Consider the following 18,244-nt stretch of genomic DNA (forward strand, 5'->3'; position numbering starts at 1 on the left):
TGTCCTCTCCAGACAGGACAGCGGACAGCCTGTCCCAGTTTCAGAGAAGCCTGCCACTCACCTTTTGGATGGCTTCCCACCCTGTGGGTTGTGGGTTGTGGGCACGGGAAAGACAGGTGGAAGTACTGTCACATTTATGGCCAACAGCTTTGGCAAACAGTATCCAGCCACTCCCCTCCCCGCACCCCCGCCCCCGCCCCATATTTATTTATTTATTTATTTATTTTCCATATTTAAAAATATGACAGTGAATTGGGGCTTTTGTTTAATTTGAAGGGGTCGCACACCTGCAGTCACATGACTCTGCACCTCAGCTTTCAGGATCTTGCTTGGTTAGATGTATTTTCTGGGTGAGTCCAAACTCTTAAGAGGTGTTACCCTGACATTTATATTCATGACCGGGAAGCTTTCTTATGGCCTCATTATTGAAAGTTCTATTGGTTTGTATTCAAATGAAACAAAGCCATCCAGGCCACTGGAATCAAGAACACAGAAATCCTCTGTGGGTTTTAGAAGTGTGCTTGTGCTGAAAGTGCCTGCTCTTCTGGCATAAATCACAGAAAGAAAGAGCCCGGGAAGAGACCTGTAGAGTAGGTTTGGGACTGCAGAATATTTGTTGTCAAGTTACAAAGACAGGTAATGATATATTTTGAAGATTTCTTTAGGAACCGTAACTGCTCCCTTCTGGCACTGTTGCACAGGCAAAAGAGAAAGTAGTTGCTGGGTGCCATCTGGAGGGTTCATGGTGAGGGAAGTACCCAACATACAGCCTCCTAGGAATCAGGTCATGGGCATGAGGTGGTTTCCTACAGGTAATTAATTCCCTACTGTGACCACATGCTCTCTGTGTCTACACTCATCACACAGCAGTTCTGAAACACTCAGCTTGTTCAAGGCCACTGAGGTCTACTGACTCACAATCTCTCGGGGGATTTATCCACACTGCCCTCTAAAGCACACACTTCCCTCTCACCCCCCCCCCCCCCACAATTCTATGTCTTCCCCAAGGAAAAGGATGGCTTGTGGAGTTGGCATTAAATTATTTACTCAGTGGTACTCCTGGCAGCTTCTATTTATAGATCTTCTGGTGCCTTTTAAATATGCATTTATATCTATTTCATTTTTCTTAAATACATAAATTTAGAAAAGAAAACAATAATGAAGATTTTCATTGCAGTTGCCTTTTCTCCTGAACAGTGTCAGGGCAGGAGAGATGTAGGAGTATCCAAAGATGCCCCGCGGTTAACCAAATGTCTGTGGTGGGGCAGGAGTAGCTCTGTAATTAGTTCACCAGGCCTGCAGCTGACCACTCCGCTCCATCCAAGCCAGAAGCTGGAGAGAGGCATTTGTGCATGTAGTTTGTGTATCCACAGCTAATTGCACAGTCACCTCCTCTAAAAGGAACACTCCTGCCCTTTAAAAACATGGCCTTTATTGTTTCATGGAATTCTGGCAGAAGAAAATGGTTTGAAGTACCATTCGTGCTGTGTTTTATTTTATTTTATTTTATTTTATTTTATTTTATTTTATTTTATTTTATTTTTATTTTTTTTGTGTGTGTGTTTCATTTTAATGATGTGTTCCCTTATGGGTCCTTTATTTATTTTAAACACTTAACATTTTGAAATTGTACTCTAGCATAGAAATCTCCTGTATCATCATAGATTTCACAGCAATTCAAGATCAGATTCTCTCATATTGTATTTTTTTAACATTCCATCCTGCTCAAGTGCTAAGGCAAAGGTTTTTTGGTTTAATCTTTGAAGATGGTGAATCCACTAGGGTAACTGAAAAAAAAAAGTCAAAAATATTTCATGAAAAATACTTCATATAACTTCAGAATGTAAAAACCATCTCTCTTTCCCTCCCTTTCTCCCCCTCTCCCACTCTCCATCTCCCTCTCTCTTTCCCTCCCTGCCATGCACATGTGCACACACAGGCATGTAGGTGTGTACACACACACACACACACACACACACAATTGGAATTACCAAATCAGGAATACATGATAACATTTTAACTTTGTGCTCAGTGTAAAATAAATGCCACATTCTGAAGGAAACCAGTAACTCCATCAGGTAAAGAAACTGAATAGGTCCCAAAGAGCCACTGTCTTGATTTGAGAACACTGACTTGAAGCTGCTCTGTTTTGCTTTGTTGGCAAGAATCCTGACTTTTATGCCTCAAATTTTTCTCTTTTACTCAATCTTCTCTATTTTAGGGAGTTTTCTTCCCCATCAAGGTTTCCCTCTAGGACATAGAAGACATGCTCTGTGTCTTCTATATGTTAGGAGAGAATTCACCTGTTTTACCTAGAAATTCTACTAGTTACTCTTAAGACCAACTCAAGGAAGCTGCCCATCATGACCATCGGTTCATAGATTTGATGTCAAACTTGTAATTTTACTTAATAATAATCAAGTGTGTGTATATATGTATATATATATATACACACCTTTTATGATTTTGTTAAATAATAATTATATTGTTTTCATAAATAAATAGATATCCCCTTCTTCACTAAATTTGAAAGAGCTCCCTAAAGGCCAGACAGTCTAATTTATCTTTTCATTCCTGTGTGTAACTTGGTGCCTGGCAATTAATAGGAGTCAGAAATATTTGTCAAATGAGTGATGTTAGGTCTCCATAGTCTTCCAGTGGCCAGAGAGTTGAGCACCATTTTAGAAGGATCACCAACAGGACAGAAGCCCCATTTTACAATCCTTTGTTTTTCTTGAAGAAAGATGCTTTATTACTTTTTTTCAGACGTTTTCTAAACCATTCTTTACCAAGGTCTTGTTGATAGCAAGAGTGGGCAAATGGTTTGTCATCTAAGGGCCACGTCTGTGAAAACGTGGCACTTGCTAGATGAAGCACAGAGAGCCTAAAACTCCATTCAATGACAAGTAAAATTTCCAGTCAAAGAAGGAGAATAAAGAGAAGTGAAACCAACAGTTCTTGAGTCAGGGAGCAAATTAATTTGCTAATAATGTAAAAGAGGGAAAGTTTAAAAAAATATGCTTATAATTGCCAACATTTAACATGCACTTACTGGGTGCCACACCCATATTGCTTTGTGACATTATCTATGGTATTGCTATAATTCTATGAACTAGCATGATCTCCATTTGACAGACAAGCAACCTGGAACTTAAGTGAAATCCAGGGCCATACAACTAGGCATTACAGAGCTGGCATTCTGACACGGGTATGTGCTCCCTCTCAGACTCAGGGCTTTTAATCACTTGGACCACCTTGATAAGAGTGGTCATTATTTATGTTTCATATAAAAAGGTTTGTGATGCCTACTTAAAGTATAGGCCCCCAGTCTTAAAAACCTTCCCTTCTTCATTTTGCAGTGGGGGAAAAGATCTGAATTTCCTCCTTTCACATAACCAAAAAAATGTTTTTCTGCTTTTGTGAAAAAAATATCTTTAGTAAATAAATGCAGAAATTATCTAAGTTCATGCCTTTTATTAAATATAATTGACTTTCAAAATTTGCCTCACAGTGTAGTTAAAATTAAGTTTGCTGCAAGCTGCAACTCTCTCTGATCCAGGTGTGTCCCCAGTTCAGCATAGGATTCTGACATCAACACTGTGGAGTATCTTTTTATGTTTCAGATGGAGTTGGCTGTGGGTCCATTCTGCAGAAGAGTATCTGATTTAGGAAAGTCCTATCGAATGCTGAGGTCATTCAGGTGAGACATCGTTCTGTTATTGCTGTTGATATAAACTATCCATATCCTATGAACAGATAAATCCTTTCCTGCTCTTCATGTTGAGCTATATGAAATTATCAATACTCAATCATTTTGTGACCTACAACAATGGCAATTTCATAGGGTTTACCTTAAAAGTTATTATTCAAACCAGAAACCCATACAGAATTATGTGCAATGGTGTGCTTGTGTGTGCATACATGTGCATGCACACGTGTGTATGTGATTTTTGAGTTAAAATTCACAAGACTGAGCTGATAAATTTTATTATGCCCTTTCTAGGGAGGATTATTTTCTCTCCATTCTTACAGAAATATATTGAGTCGTAATACCAGGCAGTTCATAATTATGTAGAAATATTTTTTCTGAAGTTTTATTTGCTCATTTATCATTTCCAGTCTAATCTACCTCTGAAAGGGTCAGAGGTTACATTCCATAGTAAAAATATTGAATAGAATATTTATTATTCATTTAAAGGATTTATTTATTCATTCATTCACTCATTCATTCATTCATTCATTCATTCATTCATGAGAGACCCACAGACAGAGGCAGAGACACAGGCAGAGGGAGAAACAGGCTTCATGCAGGGAGCTCGATGAGGGACTCAATCCCAGGATCCGGGAGTCATGACCTGAGCCATTGGCAGACGCTTAACCAATGAGCCACCCAGGCATCCCTTGACTAGAATATTTAAAGAATTGAGTTTAGTGGCGAAATATAGGGAATGACTAAGAAAGGGTACAGCTAATTTAGGATAAAAATGTCTAATGTGGTTGAGCACAAAATTTATGATTGAACTTCCCAGGGACCAGTTCAAAAAGAAAAACAGTACCTTAATTCAAACTCACTACCTAAGAATATAGCAATGTATGGGGAAAAAATCCTTTCAGCCTTGAATGCTTAGCTTCCTACCAACTTAGATTTTAAGGAACACCGAATAACTTGACAACTATCGCTGTTTATTCAATAAACAAGAACTTTCTAGACTTTTCCACATCGTGGCATATTAGAAAATGTATAGATACAAAAAGATAGCCAATCCTGAGGGCCGAGGGGACCAAACATAATACCCATTTTGTGACCACAGCATACCAGATGGGAGACCTTGATGTAACTCTCCATAATATCCGAGAACATAATGGTCTTTATTTTTATTTTTTTTTAAGATTTAATTAATTCATGAGATACACACACACACACAGAGGCAGAGACACAGGCAGAGAAGCAGGCTCCATGCAGGGAGCCCAATGTGGGACTCGATCTTGGGTCTCCAGGATCATGCTCTGGGCTGAAGGTGGCGCCAAACTGCTGAGCCACCCAGGCTGCCCACATAATGGTCTTTAAATGTTTCTTTATAAAGATAAGGTAAGAGATTCCATTTCTAAAAACTGACTCAGAACTAGAAACTAGAGCCATCAGTAAGAAGTGTGTCCTTTAAATGATTGCTTCACTGTCTTATCCAAGCTTTTGATAGTAGAAAATTCAGGTATGTAATGCCACTTAAAAGAATCCAAGGTTATTGATTGAAAAGAAAGCCCTATGCTTTGTCTTGCCTGTTTGCAATTGGCAAAAATTTTTTCTTTAATCCCAAGAGACTGAATTATTTTTCTCAAGTGCCCATCTGTACAGAGTTGAGTTTTAAAAAAAAACTTAAAGTTGCATCACAAGTATTTTCAGATAACTTCTTTAGATCAGCTCAGACCTTTTAAAAGGTACTTAGATATTTTGTTGATGCCTTAGGGTTCGACATTACCAAACATGGACAGGGGGAATGATTAAGAGATCCTGAGGTCACTAATCCACCAGTCACCTACCTATACCATGAAAAACACTCTAATAAGACCCCTGTAGTCTCTTACTGAGGAATAGGGTAACCCAGCAATCCCATTTGGGTGATAAGATGGCTGAGTCAACAGAGTTAGCTAGCATACTGGAGGTGATAACCAACTAGCTCCTGAAAAAGGTATGGGAAAGCTGTGATTTGGCATTTGCTATATTAAGATTAGGCTATTATTTTTGACAGCCCTGGCTTTTGTGTTTCATTGTTTATTGGACATGTAGGAATTAAAATAGTACTTATCTTTCTGTTTGCTGGGCAAGATGGCTTTCATCCCTGTGCTTTTACAGTTGTATCACAGTGTAGGATATAAGCTCCGACGGTTTTGCGTGAGATCAGTTCTGTTGTCGGTTATGTTAGACGAGAGTCTGCCGCCAGCCCTCTTGGTCCTCACGTGAGAAAAACATCTTAACCAAGCATTTAAAGTTCGAGTAGTGACACTTTCTAGTACCTGTTTATGGATTCAAAAATTAATGATCGATCAATGTATAATTAAAAGCACTTATGCTGTATGTAGCCATTAATAGTTTATATTGCTGGCTAGTATCTAAAAATATGAGAAATGACTTTGTTATGCATCGTGAAATGAAAAACAGGCTACTAAACAGTATAAATGATATGATTCCCTACTATTTTTAAGAGAGTAAGTGTATGTGTGGAGAGGACAAGTCAAGAAGGGTAAACATTAGAATTTGGGGATAGCAGGATTGTCACTAGTGATTCTCCCTTTAGAGGTTTTTTCTATATTTTTCATGGGTTTTGCTTTGGTCGTTTCATATTTGTAGTTAGAAAAGCCAGTAAATATATTTTAAAGTCCCTCTTGTAGTGTTATTCCCATTTAAAAATAACAAGGAAGCTAAAATATAATATAAAATATTCTAAAACATTATGTAATTGGGGGAAGTAAGAAAAATAGAGAGCCAAACAACCAAACCCATCAGGCTGGCCTCTGCCTGGCTTAGAGGGAGTGGCTGCAGGAGGGCAGCAGGTCCCGTGTGGGGGGCCTCTTTGCAAAGGCCACCCTCCAGCCCAGCCCCCAAGTGCAGCACCACCCACCCCCACCACACCCAGACACACGGGCCCTTGCAGGCATTCCTTACTGCCATCACAGAGCCATCTGCTGCAGGAGGCTTTCTTCCTGACAGTAGTATTAGTGGACTGTGGAATTAAGCCCGCAAACTTCTCGCATACATTTACATTTTACTGTCTCCATTAGAGTTTTTCTCAGGCCGCAGGAATTATTTTCTTCCCCTGGACAGAGTGTGTGTCAGCCTCAGAGAGCTGCTGACATTAGGGATTTGCCCTTGGGTGATTTGTATTTGTACACGAGACACACGTTCAGAGCTGCACAGCCCCCTCCTCACCCCTCATTGGTGGTATCCTAGCTCCACCTGGCCGGGGGCTTGAGAGCTCTGACTTGACATTCTCAGGGCAGATCGTTGTGAGACAAGGGACAGAAAAGGGACCGCATGCTCTCAGCAGCTCAGGGACACAGACCATGCACCTTCAGGCGGGCCCCAACACCTTTGTGCTGGAGGGCACAGCTCTTTCCCTGAATTATGCCCATAGCCTGCCCTGCTGGAAGCTTTGTTGGGTTTAATGAAAGCCATCAGGGGACAGGGGCTGCTATGGGGGGACCTGTCAGCATGCGGAGCTGCAGAAGAAGGAAACCATCAGTAACCCCCCAGTATAGTATTCACATCAGCTGGTTTTAATTGCGGGCGTGGTGAGGGTTTTCCATGTTGGTACTGCTGCTTGAAATACCACCCCTCTGCCTGCACGTTTGTAGGGTGAAGGCAGCCATCTCTGCAGTTTCCATTTTTAGCATCAGGACCCCCAGAGGTGTTCCAGCCTTTCTTTGTACCTATGAATCTGGGTCCTAAGTCCATCCTCTAGGTTCTTTTTTCCAAGTTTTAGATTTCAGCATTGTAGCCAGGAGGCAGCCACCTCTTGGGCCTGGTTTGGTTTGTTGTTTGTTGATACTTGGGCAGTGCTAGGAGCATCCTGCAAATGTGGAGGGATGGGTAGTTAGCTGAGTATCATTTTCATTCTAGCAGTCATTTTTGGATCATTTACTCAGGGCAGCCCGTGCTGAGTGTTCCCCTGATACTTTAACCATTTTGCCTTCACCAGGACACTTCCGAGTCGGAAGTGACCCCCCAGAGGCCTTGATATTGAGAGGGGTCCATGGACAGGGCTGCGTGTCTGACAGTCATGTGGCAGTTCCAGGGCTGCCTTCCATACCCAGGGTCGCCTGCTCCCAAGGCCTTTGCTTGTAACCACTACACCCAGAGCTTATTCCAGAAGTTCTCTTTTGCTTTCACTCTGCTTCTAGGATAGTGTCTGAATGCTTATCTAAATCATCCAGGAAAATGTCAGCTTAAAGAAAATATAAACTCCCCACTTTAGTAGTGACCTTTTGCCCTGAAATGCTGCCTCTCACTGTCTGCTGCTGCGTACAGGCTTCCAGGACGTGCCTGAAGCCTTGCCTCTTTCCCACCTGGTCTGCTGGGGTTGATGACATACAGACCCTGAGAAAGGAACCTGGGAGTTCTCAAACCTCTTTACTTGAGGCCCTGACTTGGAGCCATCAGCCTCCTGCTTTATTACCCACCCAGGGGCCCACATGGCCCCTTCTGCCACAATATCTGGGGTCCCCATCCCACCGGCCTCCAGCATTACCTTCCCGTCTCCAGAAGAGAAGTCTTTGTGCATCCTGTGCACAGGTGTGTGTGTGTTGTGTGTGTGTGTTCCCCTCCCCCACCCCTCATCCTCTCATTTCTCTGCTGGTTCCAGATCTCAGTACACATTCCCTGTGGCCTTACTACCCTCCCACGCCCCTTACCCAAAGGAAATTTAGGAGGGGGGGTGGCAAGTGAATGGGCCACCACCAACGGTGGATGTGGCCATAGGAACACACATTGTTACTTCACCTCATCATTGGCCTGAACTAAAGACTGCCAGCTGCCAGCTGCATGTCACTTCAGTGTGGAGATCCCTACTGGAAAGAGCTTTTTCTAATGGGACCTATTACTTGGTTGATTAAGACTTCCTGCTGTGTGTAAAGTTTAATCTTGGAAGTGCCGCTCTCCTGAGAGCACTCTTCTCTGAGGACGGTATTGTGGCATTTGGGGTAACTGCGTTTTATAACACCTTAATTAATTTCCTTTTGTTCCTTATATCACCTCAGATGGTGATTTATTTTTTAACTTGCCAGTATTTCAGATTCCACCTGGAATCAGGGAGAAGGGAAGTTCTCACGCTGTGTTCTTTCAGACTCTTAAAATGAGCACCAGAAGTAAAATGTCTGCATTTGATGTTTACAGGTAATTATGTCAGTGATGCATGGTATGGAATCAAGTCCAATTTTGCTTTCCATGGCTCTTTTGGCAGTCCTGTTAGTGGCTAGGGTAGGAGATTTGGTCTTGGCGGAAAAATAACTGCTCTGACTCAGAGCTACAAAGGGACAGGTGATGAAAAGATCCTGCCTGCTTAAAAACGAGCCAGTTTTCACCAGGCCTGGTTATGGGGGCACATCAGCCAGCACCCTTGGTGCGTGTCAGCTGCTAGGCTCCCTCCCTCCAGTCCTGTCCTCATTCCGTTTGCCCTTGTATCATTTGTGGTTTGCATCAAGAATATAGTAGAGGAAAATAAAAACAAAGTATTAAACCATGAAACCAATTTAATTGCTAACCGTACACCTCATATTTGACCTTAAACTCCCTGAAGCCAAGGTAAAAGAGAAACGAAATCAGCTATGTGATCTTCGTTTTCAGAAGGAAGCAAATACATCAATTTTTAGAGAAAGTTCCGTATTCCCTGTGACTAATGCTAAAGCACCTGTATCCGGGACTCCATACACAGAGCCCTGAGAGGCACGGGGAACCAGAATCCTCCACTGTCATCCTGTAGTAGAGGCAGAAGGGATTCCATATGGCTGCACTTCCCTAAGTCCAGGACTGGTCCCCCAGGGTCTCCTCCTGTCATGGACTAGGGCTCAAGATGAATCCTGCCAAATCAGATGGCACAGAGTGAGCTTTCCTGGGGCAAGGGGAAAGCCTCATAGGACCAGAGAGGCACAGAGAGAAGTGAAGGCATGAGTTCTGCTGTCTCCCCACATTCCTCTTCCCTCCCGGCAGCTGTCAGCCATGCCAGGCCTTCAGGATGAGCCTGTGACCCAGCGCGAGGACCCCTCCCTACCCCCTCTTTTAAAGTTACAGCTCAAACAGGAGCGGCCTTGTCGCTGGTGCAGTAAGCAGACTGCTTGGCCAGTGGCTGGATTTGGAGTTCCAGGGAGCTTTCTGGGAATGCCAGCTGCTCAGCACCCAGGGACCTCAGCCGTGAGCTGTCTGAGCTCCACTGCTGGGAAGTGGGACCAGCACAGCCTCATCCCCATGCCGACCCAGGGTCAGAGTCCAGAGGCCTTTAAGACAGTACCACTCACTGCCCCACAGGGTCTTAAGATGAAGCCAGGTGAAGATACTGCCAAGAGAGACTGTGTGATGTGGTTGAGGTACATAGGCCACTGGAGGGCCACGCTGACCCAGAGAGGATCTGGGGTCCCTAAAGAAATGATCATTGCATGGCCTTCAAGTGGTACCTGTAAACATTCATTTTCTCAGGTTTTTCTCTAGGAGTTATTGTCAATTTGAAATTGTACTTCTTCCAGGGTTCTCTGTTCCCCACTGAGAATAAGTCTGTCTGCTTTAAAAACAGGTTGAGTAGTTGCTACAGTTGATTACCCTGAGAGAAGCTGCATGGCAAAATTAAGAGCCAGGCTGTCTGGATTTGAATCCTTTACCCTTATCTTTTCTAGCTTTTACGTGGTCTCTCTACTCCTCAGTTTCCCTGTCTGTAGAATGGGGGTAGAACGCAGCCTCCCTCGCAGGGGTGTCTGCAGGACTATTAAATGTTTTAGGCAGCGTCTGGTGCATTGTACACCCTGCGTGTGGCGACTCGTGCTGTTGTAGTGGTTAAACCTAGGCTCTCACCCAGGTAGAGACCGTCATCTGTACACACATGGACTTACAGGGAGGGGTGCCTGCCGACAAAACCAGACTTCCCTCAGCCACGGCTTCACAGCTTCCTGGGTGCTTGACTCACTGCCTGCAGCTCTGCTGCCAGATGACTGGGGCCTTAGGGATCTTCAGGACAAGTGTGCCACAGCCTTGGTGTGTCCACAGGAAGTCCCTCGTCATACTCCCTCAGAGGCCGGCTCTGGAGCTTTATGGGCTATTGGTGATGGCTGGCACAAATGGGCTGAGACGTTTCCACAATAACTAAGGAAGAGAAAGTACAGGATCATGTTATTTGATAAAATGCTTGAAATTAGAAAAATCCCTAGCAGGGATAGATTTCTTTTACAGAATGTTACTATAAAGACATTCTAAGAGGGGCATCCAGGTGGCTCAGAGGTTGAGCATCTGCCTCTGGCTCAGGGCGTGATCCTGGGGTCCTGGGATCAAGACCCGCATCGGGCTCCCCACGGGGAGCCTGCTTCTCCTTCTGCCTGTGTCTCTGCCTCTCTGTGTCTCTCGTGAATAAATAAATAAAATCTTTTTTTTTTTTTTTTTAAATAAAGACATCTAAGAATAATCTGGATCCAGCGAGAACCAAGCACCTGTTGAGAGCACTCTTGACTCTTGACATCAAACCTTACCATCAGTGTGAGGAAGCTGCTGGTCTCTGGGTTGTGCAGGCTTCCTGGGTGGGTGGGAGTAACTCAGATGGAGTGAAGGAGGAGCCCAGGATACAGAGCTGCTTCATATGTTTCTGAACTGTTTCTGCTCCTGATGGAGGTACAGCTCTGCCATCTTCCTCTTGAGACTCAGCCCCTCCAGCTGGGCCTGTAATCACCTGTCCGTCAGAGCCCAAAGCCAGGGAGAGGTCAATGAAAGCTTTCAATGATCTCTGCCAGCCTTCTGACAGGGTGGTAGGTGACTGGCGGGGGGGTAGATGTGCCACCTGCTTCTGTGAAATAGGAGGGGTCCTCCCAGACACATAATGCATTGGAAGGGAGCGGGCACAGATCTTGCTGGGATGTTCGGCAAGGCAGTAATTTTGTACATGGGGGACATAATTGCCCTTTGAAAGTTGTGTAGATGGTGTTTGGGTTTGCCCGTGTTAGGTTATAGCCCAAAGAGGGATTTTATTTAAAGTGAAAGCTGGGGCAGCCCGGGTGGCTCAGCGGTTTAGCGCCGCCTTCAGTCCAGGGCGTGATCCTGGGGTCCTGGAATCGAGTCCCACATCGGGCTCCTTGCACGAAGCCTGCTTCTCCCTTGGGCTGTGTCTCTGCCTCTCTCTGTCTCTGTCTCTCTCTCTGTCTCTCTCTGTCTCTCATGAATAAATAAATAAATAAATCTTTAAAAAAAAAAAAGCTGGAAGTTCTGACCAAGATAAGAATCTATTGGTTATAACTGCCTGAAGGCTTCACCATTGCTTTGTTTTCAGCCTGTAAATCAGATGAGCTCTAAGAGGGGGATTTGCTGAGCCACGCTGAGGTCAAGTCAGACCCACAGGCCCGTGACTGGGGGTCATGGAAGGAGGGGAAGGGCACGTGAGGCAGCCAGAGTACATAGGTTAGGGGTACGTGCGTGCGTGTCTGTCTTCAGACTGAACAGGGGGTTAGGAAATCACCAGGTTAGGACAAATGCTGTATCACAGACGCTTCCGCTAGCGTGCCGCTCTGCTGCTGAGGTTCTCCTACGCAGCCGCCTCTTTCAGGATTGAACAGTGTGAAATAACGGTTGCTTTTTCTTCTTTCAGACCCCTGCTCTTCCAGACAAGTGAGCACGTGGCCAGTAGTCCCGCACTGGGAGACATTATTCCGTTCAGCATCATTATTCAGTTTTTGTTCACCAGAGCACCCGCTGAGCTGAAATCGCCTTTTCAGGTAATAAAGTAAAGCCAGAATTCTCTTATGAGTCCTCCCTCTTACGTCTGTGAATCCGGAGCCCCACTCACAGAATGGTCCCTGGCCTTCTCTCGCCTTCCTCAGTCATGGATCTCTGCCTTGGACGTATGATGCAGGAAAGGAAGTCCCCACTGCTCAGCCCCCAGTCCCTCAGCAGTGCAAAAATTACCTGTGAAGCCAGAATTCCCCCTCTAAGTATAATGACACAAGTAATGGAAGTTTATAAGGCTTTTTTGACGGAGGCCCCACTTCCTATGCTGATCCACCTTCAACTGGAAAATCCAGAAGGTCCTTGGGAGTCAAGAAGGTGCACCAAAGGATTGCCACCTTCCTTCAGGCAGGAGTTTGGATAATTTGGCCAAGGGCATCCTGGAGATCCCTTGTGCCAGTACGTGCTGTCCTTCATGGGAGGACTTGCATGCACTGTCGTCACTGATTTGTGTTCCAACCTGCAGAGAGCAGAGTGGTCCCACGCACGCTTCTCCCAGTGGCTAGATGACCATCCATCTGAAAAGGACAGGCTCCTCCTCATCAGGTAAGGCCGAGTGCCCCCGGGACACCTGCCTGTTCCCGCAGCCCCGGGGGAGAGGGGGGAGACGCCGGGGAGGAGCAGTGCATGGGTGGGCGTGCACCCACGGTGCCACCTCCCTGTGGCCGGCCACCTCAGGGCATGGGCACACATGTTCCCGAGCACCCCACAGTTGCAGCTCCCTGTGTCCTTACTTCCAAATCTTCACATCCCTGTGTCCTTACTTCCAAATCTTCACACTTCACGTGACACAGCCCTAGGAACTGTGTGCCCTGGGTTTGGAAGCCAGTGCCAGCTGTGAAAAGACGCCTTGCTTTAGGTCCCCATTTTCTGCTTCATGTTCACGTGTTGTAGTCACTGAACTGGTGGAGCGCAGACGTGAGTAAACTTTTACAAAATACCCAAACGTGGGGTACTGGGGTGGCTCAGTCAGTTAGGCATCTGCCTTCAGCTCCGGTCATAATCCCAGGGTCCTGGGATCGAATTCCACCCCGGGGCCCCTGCTCAGCAGGGAATCTGTTTCTCTCTCTCTTCCCTCTCATGCTCTCTCCCTCTCTCAAATTAATAAATAAAATCTTTAAAAAAATTAAAATACCCAAACGTGATACAGTTATTAGCAGAAAAAAGGTAAACTGAGCAGCCATGTAGATACCGCATCCCCTCCAGGGCGCCTCCCCTGGGAGTCTCTGAGGCCGCGCACCGGGCGGCTCTCTTCCTCAGCCTCCTCTCTGAAATCGCTCTCCCCCAGAGCCCCAGAGACCTTCGAGCCACCAAACCCACGCCTTGCTGTTCTTGCCTTCTTACTCTGCAGCTTTAGAGTTGACTGCCACTTCCTTCTGGAAACATCGCACTGACCATTTGACTAAAGACATTTTTATCAATGTTCACTATGTGCCAGGCCTGGGGACGTTAAAGCAAACTGAGATGGTCCTGCCTTCCAGAGCTTCCTTGGCACCCCTGTCCACTCCTTCCATTCTAATCTCTCTGGCCACTTTTTCCTTTTTATTCCTCAGTCTACTTTGCAGAATCGTCTTCTGTCCCCTCCTCACACGCCATCATGTCCCACAGCATGTGTCTGGCTCTTTTTCTTGCCCATTCTGTGTAGGCTTTGGTCCCCCAGGTGAGCTCACCTAGACCCCCGATTCTGGTGACCTCTTCTGTCCTAATGGCTCCCAGGCCCGCGACTCCCCTCGACTGCCCAGGGCCTCGGGCCAGCAGACTGACTGTCACATGTCCCTCCAAGTCTCACACAATTCTCAAGCTCAGAATCTTAAAAACAAATCCTCTTTCTTCTGAAATCCGCTCCTTCTCGCAGACTCCCCGTCTTGGTTGGGGTGTCACCATCACGCCCCAGCCAAGCTAGAAAAACCTCTGCGACATCCTTCAACTCCTCTGGCACCCTTAGTCTCCAAGTGTTCGTCAGTCGTACTTCCTAAGTCGCCCTTGAAGCCACTCTCAGTGCCCCCCCGGGGGTGCTGATGCAGTTGGTGGGGGGACACGGCGCCCCGAGAGCCTCTGCTTGAGCCTCGGTACAGAGTAGAGAGCTGGGTCCCCAGGCCCGAGGGCCTCGTGGGGCCCGGAGCACCCTGTGCGAGCGCAGACGAAGCCTGGTGTCCCCACCACCGCCTCCACCGCCCCCGGGTCCTCAGGGCGGGGACCAGCAGCGGAGCTCATAAGGCCTCCCCGGCAGGCGGGTGGCAGGGCCCGGCCTGCGCTTCTCTGCGCCTGTGACCCTGCCCGCTGTGAGCTCGCGTGGACGGGGCACCGGGTGCTGGCCCTCCTGCCCCGCCCCAGGGCGCCCGCGCGGCTCCCACGGGGGCTTCGTGGGGGCGTCAGGGCAGCGCTCAGCCCCCCACACCCTTGCTGAGAGCGGCTCTCCGTGGCCTCGCCGCAGCGGGGGGAGCGCGGCCGCAGCAGCCGTCCGGCTGCGGGCACATCACAGTCTGTTTGCTTTTGCTTCTCTTGAAAATGTCTCCTGCGTGACTTCATCGCAGTGCTGTTGCTAAGCCCATATTTAGCAGCTGAAAATCAGGCTCAGAAATACTGTCACGCTCTTTCAATCAGGCCTGCCCATCACTCCACACGCGTCTGGTATCAGAACCTTCAAGCCTGGGGCAGAAAACTGAGCCCTCCTTGGGGGGCTCCAAACACCAAGCTCCTGCCACAGCCCAGGCTGTTGGCAAGGAGAGAATCTTTGTCCTAGCGAATGTTCTTTCTTATCTATTATTGCAAAACTAATTTTGTCCCTGCATGCCGAAGCACCGCCAGATGAACTTCTCTCCCCTGTAGATAAACCCAGGGTGAGTATTGCTCTTTAAATGTCAGTACATTTGTTCCAACCTTTGGGGTAGACCCTGTCGTGGGCTCATCTGTCCCCCCCAGCACAGTGTGCTAAGTTGTCATAAATAGGCCACGTCAGGATAGCCACTGCTGCTGAGGAAGTGGCAAATAATGAACTCTCCTCCGCCTGCCTCTCTGCTTCTTTTGACACCAGATGTTTCTCTAGAGCGTGAATGGATACTAGTCACGTAATGGTAGAGTCCGAGTAATCGCGGACTCATGGGGCCAGCTCACTGGGTGTCCCCAGCAGCCCCACACTGGGCAGGCGCCACAGCAGACAGAGGTGCCCCCAGGGGCAGGGCGGCCCGGGGTAGGGCGGGGGTCCTCTGCACCCCCCAGTGAGTTTTCATCAAAGATGAGGACCGGCTCCTCCGCTCCGCAGAAGTGGTAGGATCGGCCTCAAGCTCCTGAGATTGGCCGCAGAGCCGCAGCCCTTCTCAGGGCTGCCCCTCCGGCTCCGCTTTCCCTTGGTCTGTTCGTGCGAACAGCTCCACAGCGTCGTTGACAGGCAGGACCCCTGCCCTCCACCCCGGAGCCCAGGGCGGAACCAGCCCAGCTCCTCTGCCCTTGGGCTGGTCCTGCCCTTCATGATCCTGTTGGTGAGGGCGAGGCTCACTCTCCTGGTGTCCCGTGGCACTAGCTACCTACGGTGTGGGTGCCTGAGACGGGATCCAGCGGGAGGACGGAGCCCAGGGGACGTCAGGGACTAGTTGCCTGTGAGGGCACGTGGTAGGGCTTTCCGTCGTTTCTGTGTTTCATTATGAGGCCCACTGATATTTAGTGCCTGGCAGCAATGAATTCTGTGTTCCCTAAAAACCTCTTGGCCAGTCTGTGTCACACCGAGCAGTGTTGCCATGTTCCCGCAGACCATTCCCCTACTAATTGTGCAATTCCTGTACTACCTTTTTTTCTCCCTCCATAAGGGTAACTTTAACAATCTGCTTATTTTGATTACAAACGAGAGCTGAGACTCTTACATAATGCTTGGCCTGACTTCCAAGAAAGCTGATGTTTTGCTCAAGCAAATGAAGTTATTTAATAATTGCCTGAAAATCTTGCTCTCATCTTATGTGGGAGGGTAGCTTTAATCTGTTTTTCTCCCTGTAGTTCTGATGGTGTTTTTCATGAATACCAAACTAACCAAACTCATTTCTGAACTTTCTTCTACATATTGCGTAGTTTACATAATGTCTTGTCTTTTTGAATGCAAATGAAACTCAGTTGATTTTTATTCATTTATTAGCTAAAATGGATCTAATTCATTCAGTACGGAGAGATCGCAATTTCCGTGAATCTCAGTGCACTAATTCCTTAGACTGATGTATAGACACCATTGTCTCAAAGACAGCCGGAGCCCTCGGGGACTTCTCTTCTGTGTATGAGCCTGCAGGGGCTACATTTTGGGAGTGGAGCGATTGCCCAGGATGCCATAGCAACTCAAAAAGTACTACTAAAAGCAGCAAGATATTTCATAAATAGCTTCATGAAGGTTCAGCTCTGACATGAACTAAGGCATCTCATAAAACATCATTTTCTCAGAGCATTAAATTCCATTTTTCATGTCGCTGCTGCTTTGGAGCATCTGACAGTCACGTTTCTCCTTTATTCTCTTTCTTCTGCACTCTTGTCATTACTTTTCATTACAGTTTATGTTCCTATATTTCTAATTCATTTTTTAAAACTCACGGATCATGCATTTGTCAAGCACTACATCCTGGGGCTGCGTAAGGGAGCAGAACAGCCCCAACCCTCCAAATGAAGTTACATTCTTAAGAGGGAAACTTAGCATGGATCAGATACTTGCAGTCTAACGGGCAGTGAGGTGCAGTGGGATGACGCCCTGATGGAAGTGTCAGCCGCTTGCTGGCTCCCCTGGAGAATCCGAGGCCTCCTGGCAGCCCCGTGGTGGAAGCCTGGTGGGGAGCACAGCATTGGAGCACCTTCTAGGTCCATATGTGTTCCTAGGGGAGCACCAGGTGCTTCCCGGGCAGTCTTAAGTCTTGTCCTGTCATGTAGGGACTCTAACCATATGGCTCAAAATGGGGCCTAGCTCGCAGAGCAAGGCAGGGGAAGGCCCTGCCGGTCCCTCCACACAGCTGACTTAAAGTCGTCATGCCTTGAGCAGAGCAGGGAGCCAGCCTTCAGGAATCCCAAAATGCCGGGTCCCCCTAAGGCATGGCTCTTGATGCAGAAGTCTTAGACCTCTCCACAAATTCTCGGGACTCCAGGTGATTTCTTTGGTGCCACCTGGAGTTAGGAGAGGCTCTGTCCTGGCAAAGAGCTCTGCGGGGAGGACAGCATGGAGCAGCATCCCCAAAGTAAGGAAGAGAACGGAGAAAGACCTAGGGGAACAGGGCTCAGGAAGGAGGGGAGAGTCTCTGTGGTGGGGAGAAGCAGACCCTTCTGCAGCGCTCCCTTGTTCCTTCCGGAGCGATACACACTCCTTGGGCCTCTCCCCGGGGTCCTCAGGTTGGGCAGGGATCTCAGACGTGGGAACGCGGACACCTGAACTCATGATTTGAAGGGGTTTTGAGGCCACGGCAAAGTATCTAGAACCCGGCAGAAGCACAGGGGGTGGGGGTGGGGGTATGCTGAAGCTGGTGCTCAGTGGGCTCTGAGTGTAGACACCGGCCTCGTGGGATAGTGCGTGGCAGGCACCGGCATCAGTCCCGCTGGCAGGGGTGGGCCCCACCTCCGAGGCGACAGCTGTGACTGTGCACTGCGTGGCAGGATTCAAGTGGAAGCAAAGAGTGGGGGGTGCTAGGTGTGGAAATTAGTAAGGTAGGTTAAGAGGACGTTAGTTAGAGACTTGGGGAGAGGTTAGGGCCCTTTGTTGACACAGGGAATGGTGGCTCAAACACTACCCTGAAGAGTTTTCCCCCTAAGTTTCTTTTAGTTTTT

At 47.3% G+C, this 18,244-nt stretch overlaps 1 protein-coding gene across 1 annotated transcript in view; it reads left to right on the forward strand.

Annotated features, from left to right (window-relative positions):
- COG5 (component of oligomeric golgi complex 5) overlaps window positions 1–18,244 on the forward strand; it is a 298,141-nt gene that overhangs the window by 277,722 nt on the left and 2,175 nt on the right. The window contains exons 19-21 of the mRNA XM_038562706.1: window positions 3,624–3,700; window positions 12,327–12,453; window positions 12,930–13,009. Of these exons, the coding sequence (XP_038418634.1) occupies window positions 3,624–3,700; window positions 12,327–12,453; window positions 12,930–13,009 (284 nt within the window). The remainder of the gene's footprint in view (window positions 1–3,623; window positions 3,701–12,326; window positions 12,454–12,929; window positions 13,010–18,244) is intronic.

This window comes from Canis lupus, chromosome 18, assembly GCF_011100685.1.
Source record: "Canis lupus familiaris isolate Mischka breed German Shepherd chromosome 18, alternate assembly UU_Cfam_GSD_1.0, whole genome shotgun sequence".
Taxonomy (NCBI): Eukaryota; Metazoa; Chordata; class Mammalia; order Carnivora; family Canidae; genus Canis; species Canis lupus.